Source organism: Macrobrachium nipponense, chromosome 6, assembly GCF_015104395.2.
Source record: "Macrobrachium nipponense isolate FS-2020 chromosome 6, ASM1510439v2, whole genome shotgun sequence".
Classification (NCBI taxonomy): Eukaryota; Metazoa; Arthropoda; class Malacostraca; order Decapoda; family Palaemonidae; genus Macrobrachium; species Macrobrachium nipponense.
In genome coordinates this window covers 56,707,842-56,726,503 of record NC_061108.1, presented here as the reverse complement: position 1 = coordinate 56,726,503, position 18,662 = coordinate 56,707,842, and the positions used below count along the sequence as shown (strand labels likewise).

At 38.1% G+C, this 18,662-nt stretch overlaps 1 protein-coding gene across 4 annotated transcripts in view; it reads right to left on the bottom strand.

The window, feature by feature from the left end:
* The window catches only part of LOC135216423 (long-chain fatty acid transport protein 4-like), a 179,917-nt gene that overhangs the window by 145,734 nt on the left and 15,521 nt on the right, over positions 1-18,662 (bottom strand). For 2 of the 4 annotated variants that reach the window (XM_064251771.1, XM_064251768.1), the window contains exon 2: positions 236-441. In XM_064251771.1, coding sequence (XP_064107841.1) covers positions 236-432 — 197 coding nt within the window. In that variant the 5' untranslated portion in view covers positions 433-441. The other 2 variants (XM_064251770.1, XM_064251769.1) reach the window with 2 other exon arrangements.

The window sequence follows — 18,662 nt, the reverse complement described above, 5'->3', positions numbered from 1 at the left end:
ATGACGTTTATATATATATATATATATATATATATATATATACGTATATATATATATATATATATATATATATATGTATATATATAAACTTCATATTTCTCAAAACTTGCGGTATAGGTACAGATGAACTGAAGGTGAGAAAATCAAGAGCAATATGAATACTAGTACGTATAACATTGGCATCTCAGCCCAAGGAAATTATAATCAAATTTAGAGTGACAAAGACATAGCTTACTTGAGGTCTCTAGGAAGGGTGTGATAAACCAGCCAAAGGGTGTGCACTCCGCCGGTTGTCAAATAAACTCCCGCAGCTAAGACAGCCAGGTGTAAGCCACTAAGCTTTGGTATTAAGAATCCGCAAAGTGATAGTCCATGCTGTCCAGCAGCCCATAGAGCACTTGTAACACCGACAATTGCAGCCGTCTTCAGCATGATGTCAATCTGTAAGTGAAAATAAAGTTAAAACATTAGAAATGATTGCACCTAGTCTCTCGCAAAATATACAAAATCAAAAACCGTTTTTATTTCTAAAGTACAGTACAAACCTTCCATTCCAGTTATGCATATAACTTGTTTTGACATTAGTTCATCACGAAATGGCTCTAATGATGCACATGCAACCCGAACCCTATGATACTTCTACAGCATTATCATTAGATCTGTCTAGCAATCCCGGGCTCGTTCCCTCTACAGAATCTTCACCTATCTTCCAGCAATGTTCCTTATGTTCAGAAATTAATGTGTGATTTTACCCCTTGACGGTATTTTAGTTAGTTACTGGTATCCATGGCCCGCTGAATTTGGGTGACAATGTTAAATTTCCCTGAGAATTAAATTTTTTTTCCCCTGAGAATTAAATATTTTTGCTTTAATCGGTGCTTCGTGTCTAGTTTTATGTTTTTCCCAAGTTTTAGTGTCGAGTACATTCCTTGAACTGTTACATACCAAGTTCAGAGCACAACAGCCTGTAAATACCGTTACAGTTGTATAATTTCTATTAGAGTGATGAAGAACTGACTGAAATGTGAATCACAAAGTGGTTGCGTGGCAAAAAGAAGAAAAAACAAAAAATAGAGCCTTCAGCATAGCAATGGGATAAGAGTCATAGAGGATCATGATGACATTCATTGAGGATGATATAATGAGCCTCATCCTTGAGGAAATCCAGAATTATTTCTGTGCATTGGGAAGTAATTACAATACAAACGGAGAGTTCACCAAGACTGATTCGATTTCATCAGGCATAAATAAAGAAGACCTATATTGGTTTCACTGACAGTGCAAGGACGTTTTTGGGCTAAACCTCTGTAACGAACACTCGTATCAGTACGATAAGGCCTTTACTATATGGGAAGATATATATGCGTATGTATGTATATATATATATATATATATATATATATATATATATATATATATATATACTCAAAATAAACATTCATGACTTAAAAATATGTGCATCGGTATACAATGGAGGCTTCTAACTCTAATGAATGTCCGATAGAAAGGCTCAATTTTTATTTGTAATACATAGAGTAACTATAACCAGTCCCCAATTCAACCCAAAGTTGAAAAGTTGCGTGACAAACGCAGTTTTGCAACCATGCCCGAAGTGGCCATCTCTTCTTCACCTTCGTAATACAAGTATATGGCTGATGCCCCGAGTCCAAATGAGGATTGCAAAGAAGGTTACCATACACATGTATAACAGTCGCTTTACCATCGATCATAGTGTCTATCGTTCTACTACTCCACCGTACATTCAGATGTCTGTCACTAATAACCATTTACAGTACCCACTACCAGAGAGAGAGAGAGAGAGAGAGAGAGAGAGAGAGAGAGAGAGAGAGAGAGATGAGCGGATCCGTGCATAGATATTACAGTTAACTGTCAGGTAACAATCGAGTGGATCATTAGATATACACAACAGTGTAAATTTGTACTTAGATAGATAGATAAACTCTATCATACAAAATAAGTTAAAACTGAAGCAACTTTCAGAGAGAGAGAGAGAGAGAGAGAGAGAGAGAGAGAGAGAGAGAGAGAGAGAGAGAGAGAGAGAGAGAGAGAGAGAGAAGGGAAGGGAAGGGAAGGGAAGGGCAGGTGCGGGAGGAAAGAAAAGGATAGGAAGAAGGATGGGGGTTGAGGTGGAGCTTTTTCATACTGTTGTGTTCGTTTCCATTTCTGGCTAATCGAGATTTTGCCTCTTGGTACAGGGACAAGTGTCTTTGTTCTTTACAAGTAGTGATCCTTAATACTCTTATAAATGACGGCACTGGGTGTAATACACTATAGCAAAATATCGTACTGATACGAGTGTTCGTTACAGAGGTTTTGCCCAAAAACGTGCTGACACGGTCTGTGAAACTCATAGCACAGCGGGTCCTGTCCCTTTTGTTTGTTTATTCGTGGGTGCGTGACAGACACTACGTTTCCGTCCGCACCCGCCTGTCAACCCAGTCCGTCTGTAATAAATTACCTACGGGCTGCTCTAGGAGCAAGAGCCCGTGCTGGCACAAGGCCAGCTTAATCTCAAACAACGTAATAAATCATCAGTACCCAGCTACCTGTCTTACTCTCTGGTCCTCACAGTATGATGGACTCCATTTTCCAACACCAGGTTTTATTTGCTTTATTATTTTCAGGATTGTCATTCCATATATTTTGTCATTAATTTATAATACCTGTTTCAAAATCATTATTATAGATATTTACATTTAATCTTGTCATATGTGCTGATTCTTTGACTGTTTTATCAACCTCTTCATTTCCTCTAATCCCTACATAGGCATGGTCCAACATACTATATATTCTTACCATTATAATAACACTTAATTTGTTGCACAATGTTATTTTTTGGTTTGTAACTTTGAATGGCTTCTATAACGCTTCTTGAGTCGCTAAAAATCACGAAATAATGACACGAGGTTTCTGCAATTATTTTCATGGCTGATGCTCTTGTGCACAACTCAACTGTGAATACTGGGGCATTATCAGGTCGAGAGAACTGATACGTTTTGTCTTGGCTGATTGATTTATAGATTTCGGCAGACTTGTCACCAAGCACTGGGGCAACTATGGCCGTCCAGTGCTTAAAATCAAACAATAATTTAGCAAAAATTCATCAAAACTATAAATGATAAGGAAACATTAATTTAGCTAAAATTCATTAAAACTATAAATAAGGATAAAAAAAATTGCAAAAAACCTAGTCTTATAACACAAATTAAACCTGTAAATTATGTTAAAATAGTTAAATCCTGAAATGCCAGTTCATTTTCTTTCAAAGCAGCATTAGTTGACTGATACCACAATTACCATCAAGAGACGCAATCATGGACCTGCCAAACTCTACGTTTTGACTCGAGATACTGCAACATATCCCATTACGTATTGTGATTTAGATCCATCTGTTTATATTACGTGATGGGGACCTTTACGGCTTATATCTTCTACTGCATGCTGCATATGGTCTTCTGGGGATGCGAGTAACTTTTTGATAAACACTTTGTGTACAAATTCTCATTTTATTCGTAGTCCAAGGAGGGGGTAATTTTAATATTGAGAGTCATTGTATATTTATATTCAGTGACTTAAGCAATCTTCTGTCTCTAACTGGAAAAGGTGTGGTTGACTCTTTATAAATACATCTCTTAATCCAAAAAAAATTTTTTGTTGGAGAACCACTTGTCTGAATTCACAGGGAACTCTCCATCGTTATTAGTTCTCTACAGAGAGACTATGGTAGTTGACGACATTCGACTTGTTAGGATGAGGTTGGCGATGACCTAAAGGCTCCTGAACATATTCTAAGACCTTCGTTGTGAATTGGATCCAACGCTTTCAGGACTGCATCTAATGCCGAGCCATAGACTTCGCTTCCATCCATGTTGGACAACGATATTGCTTTGTACAGTACAGTAAGGTTATGTCTATCGGCTCCCCAGTAGTGTTCAACAGTTTTTATTAGACAATACATTTTTATTTTATGTATGTTAGGTGGGCTCTCCAATTCAAGTTATCGAAATTTAATAGTAAAAAATTTGCTGTTTGGCCAAATGGCATAGTATGAGATCTGATTTCTAAATCGATTCTTCGCCTTTTTTAATCAAACATGGCTGCTTGTCTTATGAGGCCCATTCATCTATTTTCATTATGGTTTTATTAATGATTCGCTCTGTATGTTTTATGCGAAATGCTGAATAGTTTATGGAACAATCGCCCATATACAGATCACTTTTAATTCCAATAAGTAAATTATTACTGATATCACTTATTGATAAAGTAAACAGTGTGCCACTAAGGACGGTTCCCTATGGAACACCATTTTCAAGTGGAAATGTTCCGGACAATACATCATCAATCCTCACTTGAAAACTGCGTTGTCAAAAAGTTTTGTATGAACCTAGGTTAATGTCCACGGATGTTGCTGTTCTGTAAAATTTTTAATATAGCATACCTCCAAGTAGTATCGTATACCTTTTCAACGTCAAAAGCGACAGCTAGAGTCATTTGCTTTCGTTCAAATCCTCTACATACGTATATGGTCTTCTAAGTTAGAGAGAGAATCTAATGCAGACCAATTACACTGTGACCCGAATGTGCCATTTTAGTCAAGCATTTACCATTTTGTCTAGTATTTTCCATAAGCAACTTGTTAGAGTAATTGGTCTATAATTATTGACATTATTGACTGATTGATTGATTTATAGGTTTGAGGCAAAATGCCAAGGACTGGGGCAACTGAGGCCATTCAGCGCTGAAACGGAAATTGAAGTGAAAAGGTTTGAAAGGTGTAACAGGAAGAAAGCCTCGCAGTTGCACTATGTTAGGAAAGGGTGGATAGTAAGATGGAAGAGAGAGAATGTGAAAGGAGGTACAGTAAAAGGAATGAAAGTAGTTGCAGCTAGGGTTGAATATAGAATTTAGGCAAAATGCTAAACACTGGGGCAACTGAGGCCATTCAGCGCTGGAAAAAAAAATTGACAGCAAAAGGTTTGATAGGTGTAACAGGAGGAAAACCTCACAGTTGCACTGTGAATCAAGTGTTAGGAGAGGGTACAGTAAAAGGAACGAAAGTGGTTGCAGCTAGGGACCGAAGGGACGCTGCAAAGAACCATAAGTAATGCCTACAGTGCACCGCATGAAGTCCACTAACGGCACTACCCTTTGCGGGGAGTTGCAGCTAATGGCCGAAGGGATGCTACAAAGAACCTCAAGTAACGCCTACAGTGCACCGCATGAGGTCCATTGACGGCACTTCCACCCTCCGGAAATATTACATGATCATACTTGGATCTTTTCGAGGTTTACGGATGGGAATTAGTATAGCTTTACGCCATTCGCCAGGAAATAAATTCCGAAGCCTTAATTGATTATAAAATTGTAATAAGTATGACTTTGCCAAAGGTACTAAGTGGCAGACCATCTCTAAACAAATATCGTCACCTCCAGGAGCAGATTTATTGCTGTTCAACAGAGCATCTTCCAATTCAATTTTCTACTATCATATACATTTTCTATAGCTTCAAAATTTATTAATTTTATATTATTTTTCTTTGTGCGGAAGTGAGCATCCAAATTGTATCACTACTTACATTTGTTATGTTTTATCGCATTACATTATTTCTTTCGGGACAAGTATTATTTTTCATCTTTTAATATGGCAGGTCTGGGTGGTTTAACATGGGTACCATTTATTTTCCTGAATTTTTCCCATATTTTTGCCATGGGAGTATTATTAGAGAGCTCTGATATATATTTCCTCCATTAAATCATTCTTCCTTGTGCTATTTTTTTCAAATTTTGCAGATATTTTGTTGCGTAGACATTTAAATGTATGAAATTCAGGTAATGATACAGTATTTTTTTGTAAAGTGCCTTCTAATATCGGTAATGTTTTGATTAATTTTGTTGAATTTATCTAAATTATATAATCGTCTCTCTACCCAGTGTTTAATACTTATTCATTCTGTTAGCTTAACAGACCACTATGGAACTTTGTGTTTTATTGAATGGGTTTTGATTTTGGTATTGCTTTATCAGCAGCATTTACAATGAAATCAAGAAGAAATTTATTAGTGTCATTATGATCTTTCATATACTGAATTGGTGGGATATTCCTAGTGTGCATTTAATATCGCTCCCAATCTGTTTGATAAGTTTTATATTGACACACATGCTTGGCAATTGTTTTGTAATAATGGAATTAGTATTGAGAAATGATCCCTGGTGTGCAACTCAATAGTATTCCAATCCAATCTGCCTACTCCACTTGGGGCACTTTTAGTTAGGCCTACTAAAAAAAAAAAAAAAAAGGTGTTCCATGTGTGCTTTTAATAACATGTGCTGACTTCGTTATCGTTTATAAAGCACATATCATTTGAATCCATGAGTTCTACTTGACCTCCTGGTCTATTCGAGCGTGCATATTATAGCCCCATTTTGGGTTGTGAGCATTAAAATCGCCTGCTATTAATGTAGGTTCTTTGGCATTGTTCAGTAATTCGTTAAGTTTATAAATGTCGCAAATTTTATCAGGTTGATTTTATAATTATAATTTACATAATTATCGTTTATCATTCGGATCTTAATACCTAATATTTACAAGTCAGCAATGTTTAAAGGGAAACTTCATTTTGTACATATATGGCTGTCCCTAAATATCCTTTTGATGTAGATGCTAAGGTGTATTTACCTATTGTTCACAGTTTCGTAAACATAATATCATTGATTCATAATCTTTTATTAATTGTTATTTTTCTCCTAGGGAAAATCTGGTCTATAGACCATTTACATTCCATTGTAAACTAGTATAACTGTTGAAAATATTATGTTATAGTGATCGACCTTTTCTCTCTTCTTTGTATTATCAGCTTGGATTTTTCAAAATAATTTACTCACTTAAGTGTTCACTGCACATGCCACCTTTTCATGGGTGTTCAAATCAGTTGTTTCTTTTTTTCTATATTTCATCAAATCTCTTATGTTTTGTTATTATTGCCCAATTTATCGAAGCATTCATTACATCCACATGTGTTATCACATAGTATATTTCTTGTTTCATTTTCTTTTGTTGTATCAACTATTGGTGATGGACTCATCTCTTCTCCCTTGACATAATCATTGTTTCCTTTGGTTTGATTCTCTTCCAAGTATTTCTTAATTTAACCAGACCACTGACCTGATTAACAACCCTCCTGGGCTGGCCCGAAGGATTAGATATTTTTTATACGGCTAGGAACTAACTGGTTACCTAACAACGGGACCTGCAGGTTATTGGGGGATCCGAATCACATTATATCGAGAAACGAATTTCTAATCACCAAAATAAATTCCTCTGATTCCACGTTGTCAGATCGGGGAAGCAAGCTCACGACTACCGAATCGGTGAGCGAGCACGTAACCCACTCGTCTAATGAGGAACTGGTGCTTTTCTATTTCTTCGGTGTTCTGATATCTGCTTCCATAGGTTTTACTATTGTTTGAGAAGATAAAGGTATATTCTTAGCTTGTTTTTGGTCTTTCTTCTTATCTTTTGTCTTTGGTTTAACTGATGGTGTTCTCTTTATCTTCAATTTCCATTCCACCACAACTTTCCTCGGCGACTTGTGTGGTTACTAGCATCTACTTGTGCTCCTACTGGACTTCATATTTCAGATGAATTTGATAAAATATTGTCCATATCATTTGGACCGGTTTCTTGATTCTTTACCATTTTAGTCTTTTTCGGTAAAGCATTGCCTACATGACATTTATTTTTCTGTGCTCTGTTACTTCTATCTGTATGCAATTTTGTTTCATTAGTTGTTCTTGCTATTGAAGATTGTCTTTCTTAGCGGGATCTTGAATTCCTCCCACTTTCAATTCTAGTTTGGTCTCTTTTGAAGACATCCAGTTCTCTCTTGTAATATTTTTAACTGTATTGTAATCATAATACATACAGTGCATACACTTTGGTTCAACACACTTTCATTGTGTAGCATGCTCGTCAGATCCACAATATGCACATACAGGTTCCTTTCAACAATATTTCTTTGCATGCTCCCATTTACTGCAATTTTGACATTGTAGTGGTTTAGGGACATAAGGTCTAAATTCTTTATTTTGGCATAAATTTTTATTTTTAGAGGAAGATCTTGTCCTTCAAATGTAATTTTTGCAACTTTTAACATTGTTTATTTCTTTGTTTACTCAGTGTAATATATACCTCACAATCTTGTACCCGGGGATATCTCTTTTTAAGAATGTCAAAGAGAATATTCTTTCGTCACTGTTCTCAGGAATGTCATCTTTTTTTATTTTCACATTTATACTATCTACGATTTTTATAGACACAGAGTCCTCACACTGACTCTTTTGTTGTGGCTTCTATAAGCCACATCTTTTCTTTTATCAGTCTAAATGACATTTCTGCTGTCAAATGTCTATTTGATAAATGATTTCCATGTTTTAAGGCTGAAATTTTCTGGTCAGCCTCCAAAGTTAGAAACCTTGATCAACTTCCACTCCCAAAGAGGGAGTCGAAGTAAGTCAAGGTTGGGTCATGTCAGTATTTGTTCTTTTTTGGTGTTTTGTATGGTATTGAAGTTTTATTACCACCCTGATTTTGATTAATTGGCCTATCCTGGGACTTCTCCATTGCCAAGCCAGAGGTCACAGAGAGGTTTGAACAAGTTGCCATATCAATTTCGTCCAGGATGAGGTCTCTCTTACCAGGGAGGCCCAACTGGGGGAGGAACAATACTGTTATCCACGATATATGTCATACCTTCAGTTACTAAAGGGTCGTCAGTCCATCAAGATCAGACCCAGCACTGAGGGCATGGGTTAACATCAAAACTTCACCTGGCTCGACCATGTCTTGTACTCTACTTCTACAGGTGACGCAGCATGCTGCCCATCTCCACCCTCCTTCAAAGTTATAGGAGCAGTGGTTTCCTTAACTTAAGGTCTAGCAGAGGTCATCAGTGAAAGAGGAAGAAGGGAAGGGGAAAATTAAAAGAAGAGGAGTAAAGGAGTTACAAGTCCCAATGTTTGGTTGAATCCACAACAGAGAGTAGGTTTAAAAGAGCATACTCTCCCCGCAGTGGATACCCCAGCCCTCACCACATCAAGGGTTGGGATCTAGAGGTTGATCGTAAGATGAAAGAAATAAGTGAGAATGTAGGTAAAGACTAAAAAGTGTGTACTGCTAAGGGCTGAGAGGACACTGCAATTATCCTTCAGTAATGCCTATAGTGCGCTTTGGGAGATTAGCGAAGGAGTCAGAACAGGAACAGAAGAATTCTGTCTTGTTACATCCGTGGATACTGTTGATGCTGCACAGGGTCTGTGTAAAATCAGTGAAAGAAAATTATTTTAACCATACAGATAGGTCTGTAAAGTTAAACACTGATACAAAGCTTGAAATGATAGTTGCTGGCATAGGGGTGATGTCTGAAGTAAAGCTAGAGGAAGATCTTTGAGACTTTGAGCTGTTGGATGTGGTGAGCCAGATTGACCAGATCCTGAAATGTAATAGAAATAAAGACATGGAAATTACATAAAAAATGAAGATATGTATGAGTCAACCCTTCAAGTAAACAAAATTATTGCATTGTATATCCCATACCCTTAGAGGAAATCAGCTGAGCATAAAGTTGTGACTTTCAAGGACCTGTATGAGTAACTGACACTGCAGACAGTGCTGGGTAAGGAAAAATTCTTTAAATGGAAGAGGATCCACAAGTTTCCTTGAGCACTGGGAAGATGGGAGCAGTAAAAGGGTCACCAATGAAGACAGCCCTCATGGAAAATGCAAATTCTTTTCCTATTTATGATGTCAACCCAGTAAGTTATCCATCACAGGAGGCAGTGAAGAGGGAGCTGGATGAAATGATTCAAAAGGACTTCACTGAATTGGATGTAGGCTTACTAAATGTGCTATCAAGTACTATTGCATGTAAATCTACAGAAAGAATCGGAATGACTTTTGATTTAACCAAATTACACAAAGTTGCACAGATCTGTACATAATGTACAGAATCCTCACAATGCTAAGATTGTTCACTGGTGGAATATTCCTTAAAATTTGTGATGCTATTAAAGCATACAGGCAAGTAGCCTTACATGAAAATCAAGGGATTTGACAATTTTTCTTACTCCTTGTAAAGATTTAAATATAAAATAGTTCCAATGGGTTTTATTAGCTTAGGTAATTGATACAAATTTAAACCGTACTTTGCTACTGATGGCTTACAAAGAACCAATGATATAGTGGATGATGTAGGAATATCCAATTGGACATATGAGGAGTATATAAGAAAGTACAAGCATTTCTAAATTGCAGCATTGAACGTGGTAAAACTTTGAACCCTATGAAATTTAAATTTGAAGGCTACTGCTGAGTTAGCAGCTCTGATAATATAACAGTATTGTGAAGTCTTACAAGAATAAGAAACCAATTAGGATATTCTAGTCCACATACAAATGCAAAAGCAATGCCAGTGGGATGAGTGGGTGCAGCTGTCTGGGTGTGGGCCATTTGGCATGGCCTTTTTTGATGCCAGACTTTTGGATGTAGCCATTTGGGCCTAAGACAAAAAATGTTACAAGTAGATATTTGGGTGTCTGGTGATTCATGAGAAATTCAAGAGACCAAATGAATAACAAATCTATCAAGTTTATGAATAGTATTTACTGAAATTCTTAGTTTTAGCATGCCAATTACTCAACCCTCTCATTCACCTCACACATACACACAGCAAAAGTAAAGTATTCATGAGGAATTCAAATGGATAATTATTAATACAGTCAAATGAAATGAGACATTAGAAAAGAAATTTTATTGAAAAGAACGGATAAAAATCAAAATGACAGAGATGCAGAATTACAAGAATCCTTTAATGATCAGGATTAATATAGACAAGGCTCTGATAGATAATGGCAAAATCTGGTGAGGGGCAAAAGTCAAAAAATCTGCAGGTGTTCAAGTACAACTCTGTACCTTTCCTCCCCTACCTTGTTAATGACAAATTGCTGTAAACACTAAACATGCTTCTAAACAATCATATATGTATATTAAACTGAAAACTTTATGCAGAGGGCAATTACATACATTTTCCCTTCCGAGTGTAATAAAACATATGCATAAATACACTTAATAAAATGCAGCCTCTTCTTTTTCTTCCTCTTGTAAATGACAAGCAATTTGGTATGCAGGTAGCCTATGTGTGTTTCCCCCAACCTATCATGGTTTTATTACCATTAATGTATTTTTATACAGCAAATTTCTTATTCATTGTTACAGTATTGTATTACCATACATGATATATAAAATGTGTATCCATACCATTGTACTAGGTTGGGTGTTACACTTATAGTATCCATTTGCATAAAGTCAAAGAGGCTGTTAAAACTGTATTTAAGATAAAGGTAATGGTAATGAAACTGATATATTATTGAATTTATACTAAATTATCATGTCATATCATCATCATAATATAAAAAACCTAATCATCCACCATACACTTCCATAAGCTAGTGTTTTACGTGCTCAAAATCAGTTGATTGGGTGGGACCTATTACCAGAATAATTAGAATCATATTTTAGTTGCAAAAGAAACAATTACTGGAATTATTTACATTTTTGTACATAAAATGTAAAACAGGTATACATAAAGGTAACCTCACATAGTGAATATTAAAATCCCTCAAAAGTGCAAAATAGCCATTTCCTGATTTGTTTATATTGTAGAATGATTTTCTCTCTCTCTCTCTCTCTCTCTCTCTCTCTCTCTCTCTCTCTCTCTCTCTCTCTCTCTGTAAAGGTAATGTAAGATGCATTTGAAATGATATTACTGTGAAGGTTTTTTTATGATAAAGCTTATTTTACAATAGTGGAACCTCTACATAGGAAAGTCCATACTTACGAAAAATCCAGGTTACGAAAGCAAAGACGAAGATTTTTTTGCTTGTGTATACGAAAATAGTTCAGGTTGCGAAAGGGTAAAGTCCAAGATTCGCCCGGGCCGCTGAGAACAATTTTAAAACTCGTACGCCGCCAACTGAGTAGACTTGCCACCATCCTCCCGCTCTCCTATTGGTTCTTGATGTTAGTCACTGCCGTAAGATCCTGCTCTCCTATTGTTTTTTTTTTTTTTTTTGTCTTTTATTGATTTTTACATTTGTTTTTTACTTTTTTATACTTTACGTTTTTTTTACAGAATTTAAATTTCTTCACCACTTTCAACGTTCTGTTTTTTCGTATCACTTGGATCTTCCTGTTTGCTTACTACTACTAATGGCCTCTTTAAAAAATAACTATCCAAGGAAGATTGCTTCTGCCTGCTTTTCAAAATTTTCCTGAAACGAATCAGGCAAACATCATCGAACTGCGCAAGCATACGACCTGTGTAAGCCTTTTCAGGGTGTCTCTTTTCTACAAATGATTGCACTTTATGAAAAGCAGCTAGAGCATCCTTAATTTCTGCCGTTGTCATAGGCTCCTCCTACTCCTCCTCGCCACTGCTAGAGAACTCTTCTTGAACAACATTATGTTGCATGGCCTCCAAGTCCTTCAGGTCATCCGTCGTAAGCTCCTCTTGGTGCTCCTCGAGAAGGTCATTGATGTCGTCCTCGTAGACGACCAGCCCCATGGACTTACCGAGAGCAACGATCTCATCAAGATCTGGTTGTGAAACAGTTTCAGGATCATCAACTGTTTCTGAATCTGCATCAGCTTCGCCCACGTCGAATCCCTCGAAGTTTTGGGCGGATACGGCATCAGGCCAGAGTTTCCTCCACGAAGAATTCAAGGTTCGCCTCGAAACCTCCTGCCAAGCTTGATCGATAAGTCGGATGCATATGAAGATATCGAAATGCTCCTTCCAAAATTCACGCAAGGTGAGGTTTGTGGTATTGGTGATGTCGAAACATCTCTTGAAAAGATGTTTTGTATACAGCTTCTTGAAGTTCAATATCACTTGCTGGTCCATGGGCTGGAGGAGAGGGGTGGTGTTAGGTGGAAGATAAAGAACCTTGATAAAAGAATACTTCGCTAGGATATCTTCATCGAGGCCAGGAGGGTGAGCAGGGGCACTGTCCAACAACAGCAGACATTTCAGAGGGAGGCGCTTCTCTTCCGAGAATTTCTTCACTGTCGGGCCGAAACACAGATTTACCCACTCGGTGAACAAGTCTCGTTATCCAGCCTTTCCCATTAGCCCTCCACATCACTGGAAGCTTCTCTGAATGCCAGTCCGTTTACGGAATTTATCAAACCACCCCCGAGAAGCCTTGAAGTCTGGGGTTGGTGTCGATGTCCCTTCTCCTCCGTCGTCTTCGGCCTGGGCAATCAGATCACTGAAAATAGCACTGGCCGTGTGGCAGATTGCCGTCTCGGTTATCATATCGCCAGCGATTTCTTTGTCTTTTATCCATACAAGAAGCAGCCTCTCCATCTCATCATGTGCGTGGCTCCTCTTGTTGGACAAAATAGTCACGCCCTTGGAAGGTGTAGCTGCTTTGATGGCTTCCTTCAGCTTAAGGATGGTGCCTATCGTCGACGGATTTCGGCCGTATTCCTTAGCGATCACACTCAACCGCATGCAAGCTTCATACTTTTTAATGATTTCCATCTTTGTCTCCATAGAAAGCATCCTCTTCTTTCCGTGAACTTCAGCAACTTTCTTGGGACCCATGACTATAATTAAGTTAATTAAGTTCACACACAACACGATAAAGTAGAAAGCGAAATCACTAACACGAATTTACGTTAACAAACGAAATACGTATATGTGAACGAACGAATTCCGCGTGCATACGATAACGCTGGTGCGATGAAGTGGCCGAAGGACGCCTTTAGGTAGAGGCATGATGGGATAGATGCTGACCAATAGGAGAGCAGGATCTTACGGCAGTGACTAGTATCAGGAACCAATGGGAGAGTGGGAGGATGGTGGTGAATCTACAGAGTTAGAGGCACGTGAGTTTTAAAATTTTTCTTGGTGGTCTGGGCGAATCTCGGGACTTCACAGTACTAACACCCTTTCGTGACCTGAATTATTTTCATATGCAGAGGCAAAAAAATCTTCGTCTTTGCTTTCGTAACTTGGATTTTTCGTAAGTTGGGACTTTCGTATGTCGAGGTTCCACTGTACTACAGTATTCATATCAGCAGAGAAAAACCAAACTTAATTCCTTGCAAGAAGTCTTATTTGAGTGATGGGTTTGAAAGTCACAACACATGCTGTCAAAATCCATAACGAGAAGAAGGATACTCAAGATTAATCATTAAAAGATCAAACAGTAAAAATTGGGCAGACTACTGAAAGGTGTCTGAACTCAACAGCAGCCGTAAGCAAAGCAGGGTGCAGAACAGCAAGTGGGTGGTGTTTTCCCTTGCAGTCAGTAGTTTTCTACCTTGTCAATAAGTTTCATGGGGCATTTCAACTCACATTTACGAGCTAAGTCCTACAAAAAGAATGAAAGTTTGTATTTATGTAGGAACAAATTTATTTTCATGATAAACGAAAGTTTGTATTTATGTTGGAACAAATTTGTTTTCATGATAATCACTGTACTAGCTACTTTACATAGCAAACCAAAATCCAATGAATCACCGCTAATACTGTACCTTTGTAATTTTCTATATTTTCTTATTATACAAAAAATCAGTTCACTCATACTGACACACCAATGATGTTGACATGTAACAGAAAAAAATGTTTGGAGAATAGGTGTTCTTTGGAACCTTGAATTTTTCTTACATATAGTATTTACTACATTTTTCCATGTGTTTGAGAAGCTAGAAACCAAACTGATTCTAACTAATGTCATCTACAAAACAAAACAGCTCTTCCAAGCTAATTTAAAGAAATCAATTAAGCTTGTCATACTGTAACACTGTTACATTTAGCAACAAATCAAGATACATATATTCTGTGAATACAATCTCACTTGTTACTATAGTATCAGTTAGATTAACTGTACGAGTTGATTTTAACTTTCACTTTCTTCAAATACCTCAGCAATAAAAATAAATAAGTTAAAAAAAAAACACAAGCACATACGTACCTACTAATGTTGAATAACCAACCAACTACTTTTAACCTACTAATGTTGAATACCAACCAACTACTTTTAATTCTATTAGGACCTTCACTACAAGGCCTTTACTTACAGACTGTAAAGATTAAGGTTATCTTATCTGCTAGATGAGTGTTAGATAAGAATAGGGTTATCTTATCTGCTATATAAATATTAGATAAAAAGCAAAATACTAATTCAAAGTTAGCTGCCACCATAACTTAGATAAATAAGAAATGTCCTTTCACATTACCATACTGTTTGTCATAAAAATTATTGTTTTAAGTAACTAAACTCAAAACTTTTGACATTTCAAATTAACATCTGTTTCTTTCTCTGTGCCTGTCCACTAAACATGGGTACATGAATTCATGAAATCACATATCTTATGAGATAATACATAAGAAGTGGTTCTACACTGCTCACTTCATCTTCTTGTCTTAGACATTCCTACCCTGGTAACAAAAATTTGATAAAATTCCTTTTGCCATTTCTGTTTTATGGTCAAATATAACAAATCTTAAGTAATTTGTATTTTTCCTAACATACAAACCTCAGTCATTACATATGAATTTAGCATCCGGATGTGGGTTGGCAACGCTGTTTCACTTTCAGACAAAATCATCAACTACCAATGGTAGGGGGGAAAGCCCTGCCCACTCGCCAGTCTGCACTCACTTTGACTTTCGAGCCAGGCATCACAATGAGGGGTGGCTGAAGTAGGCCATAAATGTCAAGGCTTCAGGTTTTAGTTAAAAAAAAATAAAATTTTTATGATAAAATAAAGTTTATATACACTTACCAAGTAATTACATAGCTTTAGGTTTTCAATCATGGCAGCCTAAAAATTCAAAATTTGCGGTAGCGGTTCTACTGTTTTGTGTAGGTGCCAAGCACTGCCCACTTTCAGGAAATGAGAGGAACAACTTAGCACTGAACTTCAATTTGTTTGTCCCCTATGTCCATACAAGGGGAGGAGGGAGGGTTCCAATCATGTAAATGTTATTTGTATACGTATATGTAAGTTAGCGGGAGAAGGGAGGGCTCCGATCACGTAAATGTTATTTTTATATAATTAACTTACCAAGTAATTACATAAGTGATTCCACATTGAAAGGAGATGGGATACATGCACATATTCTATTCCAGAACATTAAGGCAAGTAATGAATTTGAAACAGAAAAGTTGCTAGAACTGAACAAATGCTGGCTGTTTCCTTACCTGTTGAGAGAGCTACTATAGGTGGATACTGCCTCTGGTTGGTGCTCATCTTAATCTGTAGTGGGCGTGGCAGTGTAGCCAAGGGTCACCATTACATTATTGGGAACTTTGCAGCAAAGGAAGTTCTCCGTAGGCTACCAGTTTAAAAAAAGTGCCCTTGCCCTGGATGTAGGCCTGAATAAAGTCACACAATGCTATTACCTACACTGCAATAAAAACCACACCCTAGGCCACTAACAACTGGTGGATACTCCAGGAATAATGTACCCCACGGCTTCCCTTAAACTCAAAACCTTATGTCAAGGTGAGGGGATAGCAGAGGGACAGAGAGCTCCCATGCTTCCTCTCCTAACATTATGATAGCCACGGATAAAGGTCCTAAGTGCTACAATTTTCAAAAGCAGTTTCCACTTCCTTGAGACAGTGTGATGTGAAGACAGACTTGCATCTCCAAAAAGTCAATTGTAAAATAGTGGAGAGAGACATATGTAATATGTCTACATACAAGAGATGCAGCAACTGCCCTAATCTCGTGAGCCTTAACCTTAACTGAAGGTAAGACATCCTCTTGAATCTGTGTGTGTGTGCTTCAGGGGTCAAATCTCTGGAAAAATAAATGGCATTCTTCAAAAGAGGATGAGTAGGGTTCCTTACAGAAAACCAGAGGTTGTTAGAACGTCCTCTGATCTTCTCCGTTCTATGCTATGCACATAGTGCCTGAGAGCTCTCACAGGACAAAGGCACCTCTCTTCTTCCTCTGTTCCAAGAATATCCATTCGGTTTTTAATGGTGAATGAACAAGGCCAGTGTCTGGAAGGTCCTCATTCTTGGCAAAGAACCTAAGTGAGAAGGAGCAAACTGTTTCCTTGCGAAAAGCACACTCTAGTCTATTGCTTGCAGATCACTAATATGCTTGGCAGTAGCCAACACCACTAAGAAGAGTTTCTTCTTGTTAGGGTTTCTGAGCAAGACAGAATGGAGTGGTTCAAAAGAGAGGCCTGAGAACCATTTTAATACTAGTACACCCAAATTCCAAGAGATGCAACTAGAAATTTTCTTGGGATGTATCAAATGATCTGATGAGGTCACAGACGTCCTGGTTGGAGGACAGATCCATGCCTATATGTTTAAAAACTGAACTGAGCATCGACCTATACCCTTTGATAGTAGAGGTCAGTAACTTCCTAACGGACCCCAAAAATAATAAGATGGCAATATGACTTATAGTTGCTTCAGAAGAAAAGGTGTTATGGCAGCTGCACCATCTTCTAAATACTTTTGCTAGAAGATAATCATCTGCTATCACAATTGCCTCTGCAGCCAGCCTGTCTTGAAAAACCTTTTGCTCTGATGAGGCTCATGACAGTCTGAAGCCTGTCAAGGCCAGAGTGGACAACCCTTGGTGGAACCTGAAGAAATGGATAGTGTGAGTAGCGCTTGTTTTTGTGGAAGGAGCCTTGGAAAATCTACCAACAGTCGAATCAGGTCTGGAAACCACTCTTTGTGGGCCAAAAAGGAACAACTAGGGTCATGGAAATGTTCCAATGCAACAAAAACTTGTTTATTACATCCCTGATTATCATGAAGGAGTGGAAGGCATAAACATCCAGGCCAGTGCAGTCCAAGAGCATGGCAGCCTTTGTCCATGCGAGAGGGTCCAGGACTGGGGAGCAGAAGAGAGGAAGACAATAGTTCCTCGAATTTGCAAACAGGTCCATGGTCAGCCGGTCCCATAACCACAGATCATCGTAGACTAGGGGGTCTAATGTCCATTCTGTCAGTAGGACCAGCTTGATATAGCTCAATTCGTCGGCTATCACGTTAATTCTCCCATGAATGAACCGAGTGGTCAATGTCACCAGGTTCTTCTCTGCCCAAAGAAGGATATCTCACGCTGTCTCGTAGAGAGAAATGGGGTGGGTACCACCTTGCTTGCACACGCAAGTGGTACTGTCTGCGTGTACTACTACCATCTCGTCGATGACTAGATTCGAGATAAACTATAGCCCAAGGTGAATAGCCTTCAGCTCCTTAACATTGATGAGGAGCTCTGCTGTTCTGTTGACCACTTTCCAGAGACTTCTGGTCCCTTCAACCTAGATCAGAGGCGTTGAAATAAAATTCTAGGTCAGGGCTCAGTTGAATTTCCATCACTATATAGTGTTGCCGCGATGAAGGCTAGGCAAGAAATGACAGCAATGACGACCTTGAGTTGACTCTCCGACTGACAATTCTACTCTTTACGTGAGGATGCTCATCTGTCGAACGGTCGTGGGTGGACTGACAGGTAAACCTGAACGTGAATACCCGGCCAAGGACTGAATCTCTGGCACCAATGCTATCCCTCTGATGGAAGACAGGGAATAACTGGC